Source organism: Pelobates fuscus, chromosome 2 (genome assembly GCF_036172605.1).
Source record: "Pelobates fuscus isolate aPelFus1 chromosome 2, aPelFus1.pri, whole genome shotgun sequence".
Lineage (NCBI taxonomy): Eukaryota > Metazoa > Chordata > Amphibia > Anura > Pelobatidae > Pelobates > Pelobates fuscus.
The window spans coordinates 80,815,926-80,833,113 of NC_086318.1; the positions used below are offsets into that span (position 1 = coordinate 80,815,926).

Genomic DNA, 17,188 nt, shown 5'->3' on the forward strand with positions numbered 1-17,188 from the left:
ACATATTATTAGTAAAACACATACAAATCACCAGAAAAGCCCTATTCCTGATTATACCCCAACTCACACACCTAAAATCAAAACCCTCTTTGTTCATGAATTGATTGATTTATTATGTCTGTCTAAACCAGGAAAAACATCTGGACCGTCAGCACTCCAGATGTTTTGGACTACACCTCCCATAATGCTTTTCCAGCATTATGGATGTAAGGGCATTATGGGGGATGTAGTCCACAACATCTGGAGTGCCAAAGGTTGCCTATCCCTGGTCTAAACGTAAAATTGCAAATTGATTTTTTTTTTTTTTTTTTTATGCACTACAAATAGTTGGTGAGTGAAGGGAGCGCATGCTTTGTAAGAGCACAGCGCCCCCTTCGGGTTAGAAACCCGGATCTATTCTGCCATTCAATAGATGGCGCTTGCCGTTGTTTTCTTGGCAATAGCGAATGGCCACGTCACGGCAACGCCAGTCACAAGATGGACTTCCGACAACGTCGGAAAGCAGCCGCCTACGGAAGTGGCTGGAAGGGAAGTCTCGCGGGATGTGACTGTGCTCCCGGAAGCTCCACGTCAGTCAGTCAGACAGTGAGCGAGAAGGACCGGAGAAATGGTGAGAGAGCGGAGAATGGGCCTGGCAGTGCCCAGCGCACAGCCTGTACCCGGGGGGCACTCAGTGCTATATAGGCAGACAGGGGCCCTGCTGGCTTCACAGGGAGGGGGAGGAGGAGGGGGGGGATGTTAGTCTAGATATGTACTGGCACAGGCAGGCATTGCATGTATCATACATGTACAAATGTGTCATGTATGTATGTCTGTCCATGAGCCATGCCCTTACTGTGCTGAGCAGAGTGAGTTACAGAACCTGCGTTACAATGCAGTATAGTGAGCTATTAAACCAGGGCAGCAAACATGTCTTCTCAAATTAAAGCCTAGCATTAGGGCTACCTGACTTTAATTTTTTGTTTTGCAATTCGTTATTCAATTCACCACAACTTGGTGTTGTGTCTCCTTGGTAGAATTGGTTTACAACGGGGGTGGTGTTTTGTGTCCCTGACTAACAACATTGATTGACTCTGTGTATCTGGAGGAGCCTATCAGAGACTAAGAGAATGAAAGTTTGGTAAAATGTATCAACACCTTGGGAAAAAGACAAAACCATTCTTCATAGAAGAAGATAATGGGTCCTTTGAACGTTTGTTGCTAAACACAAAATTGTGGTGAATTGGTGAACACAATTCGGACAAAAAAATAGCAGATTTGCAAAAAAAAACAAACCTGAAAACTAACAAAAAAACTTGGCTGATGTCGCATATTTTAACTTGGGCATCTCAACGTTGCAATTTATTTTTAGTGACCCTTTAGGATAAAATAAGTGAATAAAACAGTAAATAGAGATTTTAGCCACAGCTGGGCAGTGTGTAATGGCACAGTAAAGTAATGAAAATTGTCTGTATTATTGGTACTAAACAGTTTTTTATTTATTATTCTTTTAATAAAGATATATTGTGTAAAAGAGGTTGTGAAAAAATTCTTCAACTTGGCTGTAGTAACAACTTGACAGTTTTATCAAAAACTTTACCATATGTTTTCCAATTCACTAAAAACTGCTGTTTAGTGGATATAAATCTTGCACGGATTTAGATGCTAAAAACCTTAGATATTTTGGTTCTTGCTTATTACACTGGTCAGTCAGTACAATAATTCCTCTGCTTACAAGATGTATACATACACCTGAATTTGAATTGCATCTGTTCAGTATGCAAGTAACAATTGCATGGGTTTGGGTCGTATCAGATATGGCATAGTAAACCACTGGCAGGTAGAAAAGAGTGGAGTTGTACCTCCCAGGTAGAATTGGTATACAACTGTGGTGTTTTAGGTCCCTGACTGACAACATTGTATAAGCATGAATCTGTGTATCTGGAGGAACACATCAGCGACACATAACTTCCCAAATGATGTTCGAAATGTAGAACACTTGTTCTGCTATGCGTTTTAAATTACTTTTATTACTTATATTCAATATTCTATATAATCTTTGCAGCCTCTGCGACTTGACATCAAGCGGAAACTGACCGCTCGGTCTGACCGAGTAAAAAGTGTTGACTTGCACCCTACTGAACCATGGATGCTGGCAAGTCTGTACAATGGCAGCGTCTGTGTATGGAACCATGAGACACAGGTAATGTGGATTTAAACTGATGCAAATGAGTCATGATGTCAAATTTCAAATTCAGCCTCTTCTGTTTGGAGCCAAACAGGCATGAGTAGTTTTATCTAAAAAGCTATTGCTTTGTTGATTCTGGGTATTGTTGCAGCCTTTCTTCACACACATTCCTAATGTCCTAGTTCACAGAGGAAGTTGCTGTTAAGAATGATTTAATGAAGAACTGCTATAAACCGTCTTTGCCAACGTTATAAAAACTCTGGCTAATTTCATAAATGCTACTGATATTTGAAGTGAGCTCGCAATATTGTGACTAATATCTACCGATTTTTAGTTCCTAAGCTTGATCCTTGCTAAAATAGCCAAGTACTCCAGCCTACTTTATTTTCAAATGTCTGAGATTTTTATAAGTTTCCTTTAGTAATATGTCTTATTTGTTTCTAGACTTTGGTCAAAACCTTTGAAGTTTGCGATCTTCCTGTCAGAGCAGCAAAGTTTGTGGCCAGAAAAAACTGGGTGGTCACTGGAGCAGTAAGTGAAATAAAATCTGTTTTTTATGTATGTGCATTTCACATTCTAGAACCTTAGAGGTTGCAAAATCACAAAACACTTTATGTAGGGTCATTTACACTCTTTTTTTTTTTTCTCCAATCAGCATCTTTTACTATTATCACTAAAATGTAATCTAAATCTTTTCAATAGGTAGTGAATCACATTAAACAAACATACAGTAAAATGATGTATTTTAGAATAAACTGATCCAAAATTCACTGTATATGTTAGTTGAGGTAAAGATGTCCTAATCAAAAGAGAATTATGATGGTCTACAAGGGACGCTCTTAATACTCGTAATTCTGTAAAGGGTTACAAATAATGGCTATTATGAATAACTAGATGATTTTATATAATGTGTACACTAGTTTGTTTAATGCATTGAAGAAGTAATGCTATTTTTAACGTGTCACCAGCTCTATGAGGAGCATTTGTTTGGCAGGTTTGTATTCCTAACGGTATAGTGTTCCTTTAAGACACAGTCCAACAGTGTATAATGCAGGCAATTCAATGACCTCACTCAGTGTGCAAAAGTATATCCCGTCCAGGCTTCTATGCTCTGCCCAGAGGCTGTGTCTATCCTCTATTTGTACTTGCACTGTGACGCCCAACTTCAAGGGGGACTTCTCTAGGGTTGTGCGTTCCTGTGGAACTCCCTTCCCTGCTCCGTTAGACTCTCACCCAGTTTCTGTTCCTTCAAAAGATCATTAAAAACTCACTTCTTTAGGAAAGCATATCAATTAAACGGTTAATACCTTTACCTCCACGCACCCTGGTAACCCATCTGGCTCCCTCTAGATTGTAAGCTTGTCTCAGCCGCGTCTGCATCAAACTCCTGTAACATTTTGTAATTGTCTCATTTATTGGTAAATCTCTACGGAATATGTTGGCGCTATATAAATACCAATAAGAATAATTGTCATCCAAATAAAAAACTATTCTAGTTACCTAATTTTTCTCCATACATGAAATACATCCTGGACTTGCCTCTTGTGGCACATTACCCCACTCCCTCTAAAATGTAAGCTTGTTTGAGTGGGGCCCTATACACCCTCTTTTCCTGTGTGTCCAACACGTCTTGTTGCAAATACTTGTCTGCTAGTGCACCTATTGTACAGTGCTAATTTGTTGGTGCTTTATAAATAATAATAATGACACAATGGACTGTCAGCAGAAAAGGTTAAATAATGTTGGCTTTCTGTTTCCTTTGTAGGATGACATGCAGATCCGGGTATTCAACTACAATACATTGGAGAGGGTTCACATGTTTGAAGCACATTCAGATTATATCCGCTGTATTGCTGTACATCCCACACAGCCTTTCATTCTAACAAGCAGTGGTAAGATATACACATTTGAAATGTACGTATTTAATGCTAAATGTATGCTATTGTTACACAGAGAAAATATTCTTGGTAAAATCAAATACTTTTATTTTTAAATGTATTGCAATATAATATCCAGTATGGAGTCATCAGTGTTTTTGGTTGTGAAACCCAAATTCTAAATCTAGGGTTAAGCTATAGTAGATGGTGCAGGAAAAGGAAATGTATATGTGGGCCCACAGAAATAAATGTTTAATAAATGTTATCAGACTGAAACATCAGTCTTACTTTTAAATTTTTATTGCTTTATTAATAAATGTAGCGTGAGGACAAAAGTACCATTTTTTTTTATGCAGACAAAAATGTGCAGCGTTCTAGGTGTGTCTCTGTATATACGCACAATTCAGAGTGAATGAGTTGGGTAAAGATGTACACTTTCTCTTGCAGATGACATGTTGATCAAGCTCTGGGACTGGGATAAGAAATGGTCCTGCTCGCAAGTCTTTGAAGGCCACACACACTATGTAATGCAGATTGTAATAAACCCTAAAGACAACAATCAGTTTGCAAGTGCTTCTCTGGACCGTACCATCAAGGTGAAAATACCAATAAGTCCTTAACAACCATGCTGCTGCTTTGTTTCATGCACCAAGACCGCACAATGCATTTATTTTACTGTCTCTTCTAATTGTATATTTGCTATCCACAGGTGTGGCAGCTAGGGTCCTCATCGCCAAACTTCACACTTGAGGGTCATGAAAAAGGAGTCAATTGCATTGATTATTACAGTGGTGGTGACAAGCCTTACCTTATCTCTGGGGCAGATGACAGATTGGTAAAGATTTGGGACTATCAGGTGAGAAGCAAACCATTAAATGCAGTAATTGGTAAAATAACTGACTCACTATGAGATTTACAACAGAGTTCATTCTGGACATTCTTTCTCTCACAGAATAAAACTTGTGTGCAGACATTAGAAGGCCACGCTCAGAATGTTTCCTGTGTCAGCTTTCATCCTGAGCTCCCCATTATTATTACAGGTTCTGAAGATGGTAAGTGGTTTAGACATTATTTTGTCAATTTCTCTATGATTGTGTTGAATGATAATCAGTACAACCATTTATTCCACCCATTCTCTTTTATAACGAACAGGGAGCTGCCATTATTTTATTTGATCCCCCACCCCTCCAAAATCTGTCTATACAGTAAATAATTAAGAAAAAAATGTTTGCCTCCTTTTAATTTTTTTTCTTCTTTACTTGATCCACCTTAATCTTCAATCCAGAGGCTTTAGCTGTATTGCTGCTATGTATTTGTATTTGCATGTTTCACTTAGAAGCTGTTACAGTGTGGTCAGTTAAAATGAAATGTGAACCTCTACTTTTTTTGGAGGGAACAAATCACCAGAACAGTGATCAGGAATTAACCCCTTAAGGACACATGACATGTGTGACAAGTCATGATTCCCTTTTATTCCAGAAGTTTGGTCCTTAAGGGGTTAAAGGACCACTATAGTCACCCAGACCACTTCAGCTTAATGAAGTGGTCTGGGTGCCAGGTCCATCTAGGGTTAACCCTGCCTGCTGTAAACAAAACTATGTTTACATTAGGGTTAATCCAGCCTCTAGTGGCTGTCTCATTGACAGCATGCGCATTCGGTGGAAGAGGGAGGAGAGTCCCCAGCACCGAGGGAGCCCGGCGCTTGAGAAAGGTAAGTGTTTAACCCCTTCCTCCACTTCAGCCCGGCAGGAGGGGGGCCATAAGGGTGGGGGGGACCTACTTATACTACGTGTTTTCCTGGCACTATAGTGGTCCTTTTAATGTTTACTTTTCAAACCTATGATTACTTTTGTAAATCCTTAGTTAATTCTTTATATTAATATATAACTACAAGAATGACTTAAGATATTGATTTGATTTCCTAAGACAGTTGATTTATTGCAATCTTTTCTTCCAGGAACGGTGAGGATCTGGCACTCTAGCACCTACCGCCTGGAGAGTACTCTTAATTATGGAATGGAGAGAGTGTGGTGCGTGTCTGGTCTACGTGGCTCTAACAATATTGCATTGGGATATGATGAAGGTAGCATTATCGTTAAGGTGAGTTTACATATATTATACAAACCTTCTAAGAGCCTCTGTAATCTACACATTGCTTGTTTCCGCTCTATTAATATTTTAATAATTAACCACTTAGTTATATTCAGAACAAGTGAATAATATGTTTCAAAGTGTTTATATTAAGAGTTTTTTGCACGTTTTGGTGAGTGGCTGTTATTTAATTATTTAACCTTCCTTGTGTCTGTCCTGAATTAACTCTCAGAAGCTTGAAACATGACTTTTCTTTTTTCTTAAAACCTGATTGTGTTCTGTACCTTTTTAAAATGCTGTTGCTTTTTCCCATCTATTTAAAATCCAAACCTTGACAAGAGCTCCTAATAAACTACAGAGAGTTTACAATATGATTTTTGTATATGTAGGACTTGTAGGATAACATCAGCCTCATCTAGAATAGTGTCATGTTCACAGATGTGTGTACTGGTGTGTGGTGCATGTTTCAACTCTCTGCTGATTGCAATGCATCATTCATCTTTAAAATACTGCAAAGTCTAAGATGGTCAACTCAACAGTTGTATTGTTTGAAGTCAGGATAAAGAGAAGCTCCACTTTAGTTAGATTCTTTGTTGTTTAAAGGAACACTATAGTCACCTAAATTACTTTGGCTAAATAAAGCAGTTTTAGTGTATAGATCATTCCCCTGCAATTTCACTGCTCAATTCACTGTCATTTAGGAGTTAAATCACTTTGTTTCTGTTTATGCAGCCCTAGCCACACCTCCCCTGGCTATGATTGACAGAGCCTGCATGAAAAAAAAAACTGGTTTCACTTTCAAACAGATGTAATTTACCTTAAATAATTGTATCTCAATCTCTAAATTGAACTTCAATCACATACAGGAGGCCTCTGCAGGGTCTAGCACGCTATTAACATAGCAAGGGATAAGAAAATCTTAATTAAACAGAACTTGCAATAAAAGCCTAAATAGGGCTCTCTTTACAGGAAGTATTTATGGAAGGCTGTGCAAGTCACATGCAGGGAGGTGTGACTAGGGTTCATAAACAAAGGGATTTAACTCCTAAATGGCAGAGGATTGGGCAGTGAGGCTGCAGGGGCATGTTCTATACACCAAAACTGCTTCATTAAGTTAACGTTGTTCAGGTGACTATAGTGTCCCTTTAAAAAAAATATTTGTGCCTTTTTGTTTGTTCCAGTGAACTATCTGTATGCTTTTTGTTATTTCCTATTTCTGATTTGGGTTCTTTTCTTCATATGGCAATGTTTGTAGTTGCAAATTAACAAAATGCACACACACATGCATCCTTTTTCTCACTATTGTAAGTACGCTTATTTTAATTTACATTGCATCTCCAGTTATTTGCAGGATATATGATGTAAATAATATTTAAAGTCAGACTGACTGTCATTTGGAAAAGGTCTAGATTGTATTCTTGCTTATAAATTGTCATGACAATTGGACATAATCATATCTAGCGTGAGGAGTACTGGCACATTTGTAATGCTGTTGAATATTATATTAATGGCTTACCCCTCCACAGCTTGGGCGAGAGGAGCCTGCTATGTCAATGGATGCCAATGGAAAGATTATCTGGGCAAAACACTCTGAGGTCCAGCAGGCCAACCTAAAAGCCATGGGAGATGCTGAAATCAAAGATGGAGAAAGACTGCCATTGGCTGTGAAGGACATGGGAAGCTGTGAAATTTACCCTCAGACCATCCAACACAACCCTAATGGGAGGTAAGAACCAGAAATGGGAGGGTGAAGGTCTGTCCTTAAGGTTCCTGCTTAGATTGGTTATAGGAACTCATTTATGTGATGTAAGAGGAAAGAAATTTACTAAATTAGTTTCATCTGAAAAACTATAAAAATCCTTAGTAATTTGTTTTATCTATTGAGTTCTCCTACCTTTTATTTATTTTATTTTTTTTTATATATCTATGAACGAGTTGACTTGTGTTCAGAATATGTGTGTACGTATTTTAATGTTGTATTCGTTTTTCTATTTTTGTTTTCAGGTTTGTGGTAGTTTGCGGCGATGGTGAATACATCATTTACACTGCTATGGCACTAAGGAACAAGAGCTTTGGCTCTGCGCAGGAGTTTGTCTGGGCTCACGACTCCTCAGAGTAAGTTTATAGCAAATTCTGTTGACATTGGCACAGTCTAGATCATGTTATTATTAATGTGCCTTCTTCATATTGGTGGACATACATAACTGCAAAAATAGGCAGTGCTAGGAAGGGATGCAATCAAAGACACTATTTATGAAATCTTACTGAAAAGTAGGGATTTCATTCAAATCCTGCTGGACTAGAAGGAAGCTTTTCTATTTCTGTAGAGGAAATCATAGATCAAAAAACAGATGCTTTCTCTGTGAGCTATGCTGCAGCTTCCACTCAGAGTTGAGAATAACCATAGGTTGGTTTCTCTTAATGAGTTTATCACACTTTTTCAGCTTTAAAATGATTGGTCAGTGTTTAATCTTACATGTTTCCTGGCTGAAGACTTCTTGTCCATTACTATAAAGACCATCTTAGACCCTCTTATGAGCTGAATATGTGTATTACTCCTCCACTTGCACAGATAGCTTTGTATAATTCACGAAGATGATTAGTGAGCACACTGGTATTATGGGAAACCGGGTCTGTAACATTATCTAAGGTGATAAATACTCAAGTACCCTCACATCCTAGTAATCTTTTTAATACATACAAGTTGATTTTAAGATGGGTTTAAAAAGTGTCCAATTTCATAAGCTTTTTGTGCAACCTGCAGATATGCAATCCGAGAAAGTAACAGCGTGGTCAAGATTTTCAAGAACTTCAAAGAGAAGAAGAGCTTCAAACCAGACTTTGGGGCAGAGAGTAAGTTTACCTTGGGAAAATGATATGCAGTATCTGTACAATGCTGCAATCAAAGACACTCGTACACAACAGCTGACCTTCCTTTGTTAGGGAGATACACTTTACATACAGAAATCTGTCACCCCAGTGTAATTTGGCAACAATCACACATTGTGCCTGACATTATTATTTTGTGCCAAAACAAGGATATAAAATACATGTATTTGAAATTTCCTTCTGGTTTATGATGTAGTTGAAATGGTTTTGTCTTCTTCCATCTTTCTTAGGTATTTACGGTGGCTTTCTACTGGGTGTGCGGTCTCTTAGTGGATTAGCCTTTTATGACTGGGAGAACACTGAGCTAATCAGAAGGATTGAAATTCAGCCTAAACATGTGAGTTAACAAACTAATTGCGACAGAGCTGTAAAATCTAAATATGTGCCTCTACTATTCTACCTCATTGTATAATGTACTTGGATAAAAATACACAGAATACTGCCATAGTCCAATACTATACAGCTTCTGGTTATTGAAGCTGGTAGTCTTTTTGTAGAGTTACTTGTACCAGCTCAGGGTGTGCACCTGCATTGAACGTTTGTGTAACTGGTGTTGCATGTTGCAGATCTTCTGGTCAGACTCCGGGGAGCTGGTTTGCATCGCTACAGAGGAATCCTTTTTCATCCTCAAGTACATGTCTGACAAGGTGGCTGCAGCTCAGGAGACCCATGAGGGTGTATCGGAAGATGGCATTGAGGATGCTTTTGAGGTGAACAGCTCTTAATATTGATTGGTACTACACACTTGTGCTTATTTTAATGTCATGTTTTACATGAGAATAAAAATATAATTGAGTTTAAACTGGAAATCTACACCCAAGGTTAAACTAGAAAACCTATAGGTTTCACTTAGATTTTTAGTTTTTAATAAATATATATATGTCCCACCTTTCCCAGGTCCTTGGTGAAATCCAGGAAATAGTAAAGACTGGTCTTTGGGTTGGAGATTGTTTCATCTACACCAGCACAGTAAATCGGCTAAACTATTATGTGGGAGGAGAAATTGTTACCATCGCACATTTGGACAGGTGAGTCGTTAGTTTAATGTGGGCTTTAACCTTACTCCATTTTGCAGTCATTAAGCAATTATTAGTGGTATGGTTGTTTTCTTCCCCGACAATTAATATCCAACTGAAAAGAAAGTATATAGTGCTCAATAAGGCGTTCATTTTACCAATCTTGGTAACAATCTGTTGTCTACGAAAGTCTGAGTAAACTCTTTCATACATAGTGTCAAATGCAAAAGGTTATTTGTGACATTTTAGCCTAGTTTTTGTTAATGAAAATGTCAGTTCTCCACTATTGACAGTTTAGTGAATAAACACTGGCTCTCGTCCAGAATGCGTTTCTGATTCTTGAAGACGTGCCAAGCTTTCACATACCTTAGTTCTTTGGGTTAATAGGATTTTCAGGGAGTAAAGCATGGCTCAGATCTGAGTATATGTAAGGCTTTTGTGTGCTTTTGACAGAAATAACATTATGAATAGAGCTTTGCAAATACCAGTATAATCCTTTCCATACATTGCTACATTAATACTTCTGCTTAGCTTTTAGGATTTATGTGATAGGCCTTTGCACAAAATACATGAAGAACAATGTCACACTTTCAATCTGTAAATCCGGGTATTTTTTTTATTAGTAAGTGATATCATATGATGTTGATATTCTCTTCTCAGGACCATGTACTTACTGGGTTATATCCCCAAAGATAACCGTTTATACCTGGGGGACAAGGAACTGAACATAGTCAGTTACTCTCTGCTGGTGTCAGTCCTGGAGTACCAGACAGCAGTGATGCGAAGAGACTTTAGTATGGCTGACAAGGTCATCCCGACAATCCCTAAAGAGCAGAGAACACGTGTCGCTCACTTTTTGGAAAAGCAGGTGGGAAAGAGATAATTATGCTCAGGCATTGCATGTGTGTCTTGTAAGTATAGGCACTGCAATCCAAAATTGTTAAATATAGACAAATGCTACTAATTTTGGAGAGTATTTGCATTAAACTTGTGAACGGGTTAAATTCATACTAATGCTAATTATACTTTATTGGGTAGAGAAATTTATGTTTAACCTTGAAACTTTATATACATAATGACTAAGCAGATAATGATATGCTGAAAAGCTAATGAAGATGTGTGAGCATGTGTTTGTTGGGAAGGATTGTCATCTGTAGCATTGGTCAGGCTGTTTTTGTTTTACTTATGTTTGTGGCTGTTTTCATACAGGGCTTCAAACAACAGGCATTGGCTGTTTCCACAGATCCAGAGCATCGCTTTGAACTGGCATTACAGCTAGGGGAGCTGAAGATCGCATACCAGTTGGCTGTGGAGGCAGAGGTAAAAGTTCACATTATTGCAGCCAACATACATCTACTTCTGCTGATAAAAATGAGTACATTGTATATACATAGACACTGCAATTTGGGTCTTTACCCAATTTAATTTTATTTTGAGAGATTTATTGAGCATATCGTAATTATAATATACTTGCTGTTTTTACCTTGACAGCGCTGTTCAATTAATCCTTTATGGACCTTTAAAAGGACACTGCTAACCCCATCACCCTTAACCCTGCAAGTGTAATTATTTTATAAACTGCAATAATAACCTTGCAGGGTTGAGTCCTCCTCTAGTGTCTGTCTATCAGACAGCCACTTGAGGGACTTCCGGGTTCTTAAAACGCATCGCCAGAATCCCCATAGGAAAGCATTGAATAATGTTTCCTTTGTGGAGGTCTAATGCGCGTGCAGCTGGTCTCCCTCACCAGCTGACATCGGCTGTGGAGGAGCGTGGGCGGAGCCTGACTCAGGTAAGTCACTGAAGAGGTTTTAACCCCTTTAGCAACATGGGATGGGGGGGTGAGAGGGAGAGGGAAACGGGTTTGTTTTCCTGGCACTGGGGAGTCCCTTTAACCCTTAAGTACTGTGATGGACATTGCTTGCTAACAGCCACTGAAAAAATCTCACGCTTGTTTTTCTCTCTCACAGTCAGAACAGAAGTGGAAACAGCTGGCTGAGTTGGCCATTAGCAAATGTCAGTTTGGTTTAGCCCAGGAGTGCCTTCACAATGCACAGGACTACGGAGGTCTCTTACTTTTGGCCACCTCTTCAGGAAACGCTCCCATGGTGAACAAGCTGGCAGAAGGAGCTGAGAGAGATGGCAAAAACAATGTTGCCTTCCTTAGCTACTTCTTACTGGGAAAGTAAGTTGCAGAATATGCAAAATTGGCAAATCCGGTTATTAAAATCTCATTCCCTTTATTGGTAACTCTTAATTCTATAACTTTTTTCAAATGTGTTTTTAATTTAATTTTATTTATAGTTTGTTTCTGGTTATTGATAAGATATTTGGCACATGGTTATGCATACCTAAAAAAAAAAGGCTCCTCTTGGGGGGCGGGACCTGACAGGCAAAATGGCCGGACGTGCTATCCAGTAGCTCATGGCAAATTGGGCCATATACATGCGAAAAAGCTGAACAACCTGACTCCTGTGGTTCCGAACTACTGTTTAACTGCTACTTAGCAACCCACTGAACCTATCGCACCGGGTTCGGAACACCCAGCATATATGACCATTTTCTTCAAGGCCTACAGGACTGCCAGGCGAGGTGAGAGGTGGCCGATCTCCCAATGCAGTGTGCAAGCCTCTAGGCAGCGTATATGGAGCCCCGTGACCCCTCCACACCCCCCCTCCCACCACCCTTTTGGACCGGGGGGTCATCCTGGTCCCCACTGGGTCGCTCTAGACTCGCAACACAAGATACACCAGTGGCCTCAGAAGCCGCGTGGCGCAAACAAGATGGCCACCGTGCTAAAACGTCCACACTGCCAAGCTGACCTGGATGGCCTAGAGTGGAGAGACCTCTTCAAGGCTCGTTTTGATGCTATCTGCCAGAGGTTCTGGGAGCCTATTGCCACAGATTGAACATACTCACCCCTCCTGATATACTGCAGAGCCGGACATATGCTGTTGGGGCATGTCAACCTATCTGTATTTTCTTGCAACTAAAAAAAAAAAGCTCCTCTTATTTCCAGCACCTTCTAATGCCCTAACTACTCAGATGTCTTTGCAGCTTTCGTATTTAAAACTCCAACAAACCTGATGATTGCCATGTGCGACTACAGTGCTTTAAACCGAAAACCCTTCAATATATTCAGCTGACTTTTTTTTAAATCTTCCCAGGATACTGCTTCCATTCCTATAACTAATATACCAGTTTTTCAAATACTGGGATGCCACTCGTTGTATGGGGCATAACCAAGTTTCAATGCCTATTGTCTATCTTTGAAGATTGTAGATTTGCTCCTGTTATATTAATATGAGATGTTTTATCTGCTTATAACTGCATGTTCTATTTCCAGGCTGGATACATGCTTGGAGCTCCTGATTTCTACTGGCCGGCTTCCTGAGGCTGCATTCTTGGCAAGAACCTACATACCAAGTGAGGTGTCCAGGTATGTTAAAATCGATATATGTGTGTGAACTGAGCGTTATCCATAAGGGTCAGTGTAGATTATTGCACATTTCTTTTGCTTTTTTCTCCAGGGTTGTGAAGCTGTGGAAGGAAAGCTTGTCCAAGGTAAACCAGAAGGCAGCAGACTCATTGGCTGATCCCACAGAATATGAGAACCTCTTTCCTGGTCTGAAGGAAGCCTTTATGGGAGAACAGTTCCTGAAGCAGAAGAGTAGTGCCCTGCTTCCAGCAAGTGAATATCGCAATGTGACTGTAAGTAACCCTTCCATTATTTCTACTCGCCTGGTCATCTCCACACTTCACCATAACCTTTTACTCCACAGGGCAATGCATTATGGGTATTTACGTTTTCAGGGTCAGTCATGTAAAAAAAAGATTTTAACAGACAGAACTTCAGCACATTTTTATGTGCCTAACCGTGTTGCCTTTTGCTAAGGATTAAAGCTATTATATTACATTGAAACACTATACAATGGGTGCAGTAATAAATGTACCATTATTTTGCTATCTGTTAAAATATTACCCTGCTCCTATTTATATATATATATATATATATATATATATATATATATATATATATATATATATATTTTTTTTTTTTTTTTTTTATTGAGATGATGGCATAGTAAAAAAAAAGCTTAATTTTTCCAGCATACAGCTGTATAACCGTAAAGATTGTACACAATTAATGTCAGTAGCTGGACTGGCACATAGATAACATCTGATTGTTTAAAATAAAAGGATAACATTAGAAAAATATTTGTGATCGCATAGTAAATATTTGTTATTTAGCAGCTTAAATGCACTTGTATGTAACCACTGGAGCAACCAGCAAGTAGCCACATATGGATTGTCCGAGATATGTTGGTAAATGTAAGATCGTAAAGAAAAGACAAAATGCAAACTGGTAGGCAGATACTTTCCACTCAGGCTCTCATGAACCACAATCCATCCAACTTCAATTGCTGGGATTCGGCTCGTCTGCAGTGGCAAGAGTCTTACACACTCAGTCCCAGAAACGTTTGCAGGATGAGTTGAGGACAGCGTGCTCCCTTGGCCATTGATCGCCATACAAGCCAACGTAGGATGCCCACGGATACAACCACTCCTGGAGCGCAGATCTGTATCCATGAAGTATCTAATAAACAAATGGTCCATAGCAATCTCTAATCTTCACAGTTCTTGTTAACAGTGCGGTTTTGACACAACATTCAGAATTTTTTTTTTATCACTTAAAAAAATGTCTAAAGATTTTCTTTTTCTTTTCATATATTGCAACCTCCATCTGTCTCCTCAGCCAAACGAAGAAAGAAATATCCTGGCTGAATCTAAAGGGTTTGTGCCATCTGAGGAAGCTAGCGAAGTGAGTTGTGTATGAATAATGTGGCAAAAGAAAATTATTAAAATAACTAACTTCTGATATTGTAATGAAGTCCAGTAACCTCTTATAGCATAAAATGTTTGCTGGTAACTCTATCTTCCAAACTTTAAAGATATTGATGATCATTAAAACTAATAGTATGTGTTTACCATATTCCCTCTATCATCTATTAGTTCTGTGTAAATTACCCTCAAATGGATTTTTTTTTAGACTCCTTTGTGTTACGCAAGGTCAGTTGTGTTTGTGGGCTTCTCTGCAAAATTAACATGTGGTTTATTTCACAATGTAATAGAAAGCTAACTTTAGGTTCTAGAATGTATTTGTTTGCTTTTCAGTTATTTCAAACTGTAAGTTTTTTTTCAGTTGCTATTGGAAGTCTCTCCTGTGCATTTGAGGATGCCAAAATGGCCAGTGGTCTTATTTTTAATTGTAATAATTGCAACTGTAGTGAGACAAGTTTTCAAAATAAAACATTTCTAATAAAATAAATATTTATAGTTTAGACTTCCCAAAGTGTAATTACAAAGAACAGAGGAATAAACTGTAGTTATTCCTAAAGTATTTTAAAAATGCAGTGCACGGCCTTACAGTCATGGTTGAAAAACCCCCTGCACTTGTATTACTAGTGTAATAAGTGCTACAATTTTAAGCTGTGTTGGACTATGTATTAATTTTCATATGTAACTGTCCCATCACAAGCTTGATATTCATTTTTTTTTTAAATCAGCTTTGTCTTGCCTAAATACATATTTCAGAGGTGACTGCTTTCTTTGTATTGTATATACTCAGGAATCCAGTTTTTTTTTTTAATTTTTATTTAATCATATATTGTGAAGGTGTTCCTTTTGGAATGACATTTGTGTTGTCTGGTCTACATTATCCTGGGTTCTTTTTTTATTATTATTTTCACATGATTACAAATAAAGTATGAACGTTGTTGTTTTCCACTATACAGGACCCACAGTTTGAGTAATAAGTGCAAATCTTCCTTGTTCTTCCTATAGGAGATAAAGAGAGACACACCACCTCCACCAGTCACACCAGTCCCTGTCTCTGCACCTGTGACTGTTAGTGTACCTGTGACTGATAGTGTACCCACCTTTTCTGTGACCCCACAAGAGCAATCGGTTCCCAAAACAGATGACAAGGTGAGTGAGTCAACTCCCACCAAGGTCAGCCAGTATTCCCTAAATCTGGTTAAATTGGTGTATTGTCAGTTGGTTATAGTTATTACTTTTACTCTAGTCCTAGAATTAAAACTTTTTAGAATAAAGTTTTTGGTTTAACATTAACACCTGTAAGTATGCATTTTTTGGCTGAAATCAGTCTGTTTCAAAAACACTATTGTAAATAATATATTTGGGTTTTATTTGTCTCTCTCTCTCTCTCCCTCCCCCCGTTACCTTCCGTTGCTACACAATGCTATAATTTAGGGCAGAGCAATGCAGATTCAGGCTTTTAGTTGGTTGCCTGCAAATATTGAGCCACAATATCAGAAATTGTCTGGATATTCTATATATTTCATAATAACTTTAGATTTGATTGATTTTTCTCAGGCTTTCCTGGACCTGGAGGAGGATTTGGATAATATGGAGCTGGATGATATCGATACGACAGACATTAATTTGGATGATGAGCTTTCTGACTAAATTCAATGCCCAGCAAATTATTTAAGTGACCAAAACCTTTTTTTCTTCTGTTTTGGGGGCCAGTTAGTAACTTGGCTTCATTCTCTCCTCAATGTTCCAGTATCCAGCAGACGCCTAAACACTGCGACAAATGTTAATGCTGGCGAAGGATAATGGACCCCCTCTTGTACATTTGAGTACTTGCTCCTTTTCATGTATTTTGTTATGTAAGAAATAAAATTCAGATCTCCTTGAACAGGTTATTGCACAAACCTGTTTTGTCCATCTATAAATGATTGTTAAAACATTAATAAAGATTTTAATGTCTTTACACCATATTACCTGTCGTTATACATTTACATTAGATTGCATTAAATACATGAAGGGTAGCTAAACCAAGATAAAATATTAGGTACAGACAAGAGGTGCAACATATTCATATGTCATGTTTCTTTCAATGGTGATCACTGAATAATTCCAGTTGGGGGGAGAAATGTACCTCCCGTGGTACAGATGACTAACTTGGCCTAAATAAGGATTTTGTTTTTGTCACTATGTAGTTTGATGGAACCACATTTGGACCAAGGCATGCTTGGTTTTCTTTTTATCAGCAATCCATTAATGTCACATTTAACTGAAGTCTTACTAGAGAGATACACACCAAGATAATTTGATTGTTG

General features: G+C 38.4%; 1 protein-coding gene across 2 annotated transcripts; it reads left to right on the top strand.

The window, feature by feature from the left end:
• Positions 1-508: 508 nt before the first annotated feature.
• Positions 509-16,846, top strand: COPB2 (COPI coat complex subunit beta 2). Of its 2 annotated transcripts, none has more exons than XM_063442322.1 (22): positions 509-610; positions 2,045-2,182; positions 2,612-2,698; positions 3,933-4,059; positions 4,492-4,640; positions 4,754-4,900; positions 4,997-5,096; positions 6,002-6,144; positions 7,662-7,861; positions 8,140-8,250; positions 8,900-8,988; positions 9,255-9,361; positions 9,591-9,734; positions 9,922-10,052; positions 10,701-10,908; positions 11,250-11,360; positions 12,011-12,225; positions 13,387-13,479; positions 13,571-13,751; positions 14,797-14,862; positions 15,885-16,052; positions 16,437-16,846. In XM_063442322.1, the coding sequence occupies exons 1-22, from the start codon at positions 608-610 to the stop codon at positions 16,527-16,529; spliced, it is 2,811 nt and encodes a 936-aa protein (XP_063298392.1). In that variant the 5' UTR covers positions 509-607; the 3' UTR covers positions 16,530-16,846. The 2 variants fall into 2 exon arrangements, with proteins under 2 accessions (XP_063298392.1, XP_063298393.1); XM_063442323.1 differs by having other exon boundaries at positions 15,885-16,028.
• Positions 16,847-17,188: the final 342 nt, after the last annotated feature.

Coding starts and splice junctions, on each gene's coding strand:
- COPB2 (XM_063442322.1), top strand. Junction 4,060..4,491: donor TTTCATTCTAACAAGCAGTG/GTAAGATATACA, acceptor TTTCTCTTGCAG/ATGACATGTTGATCAAGCTC. Junction 4,901..4,996: donor TAAAGATTTGGGACTATCAG/GTGAGAAGCAAA, acceptor TTTCTCTCACAG/AATAAAACTTGTGTGCAGAC.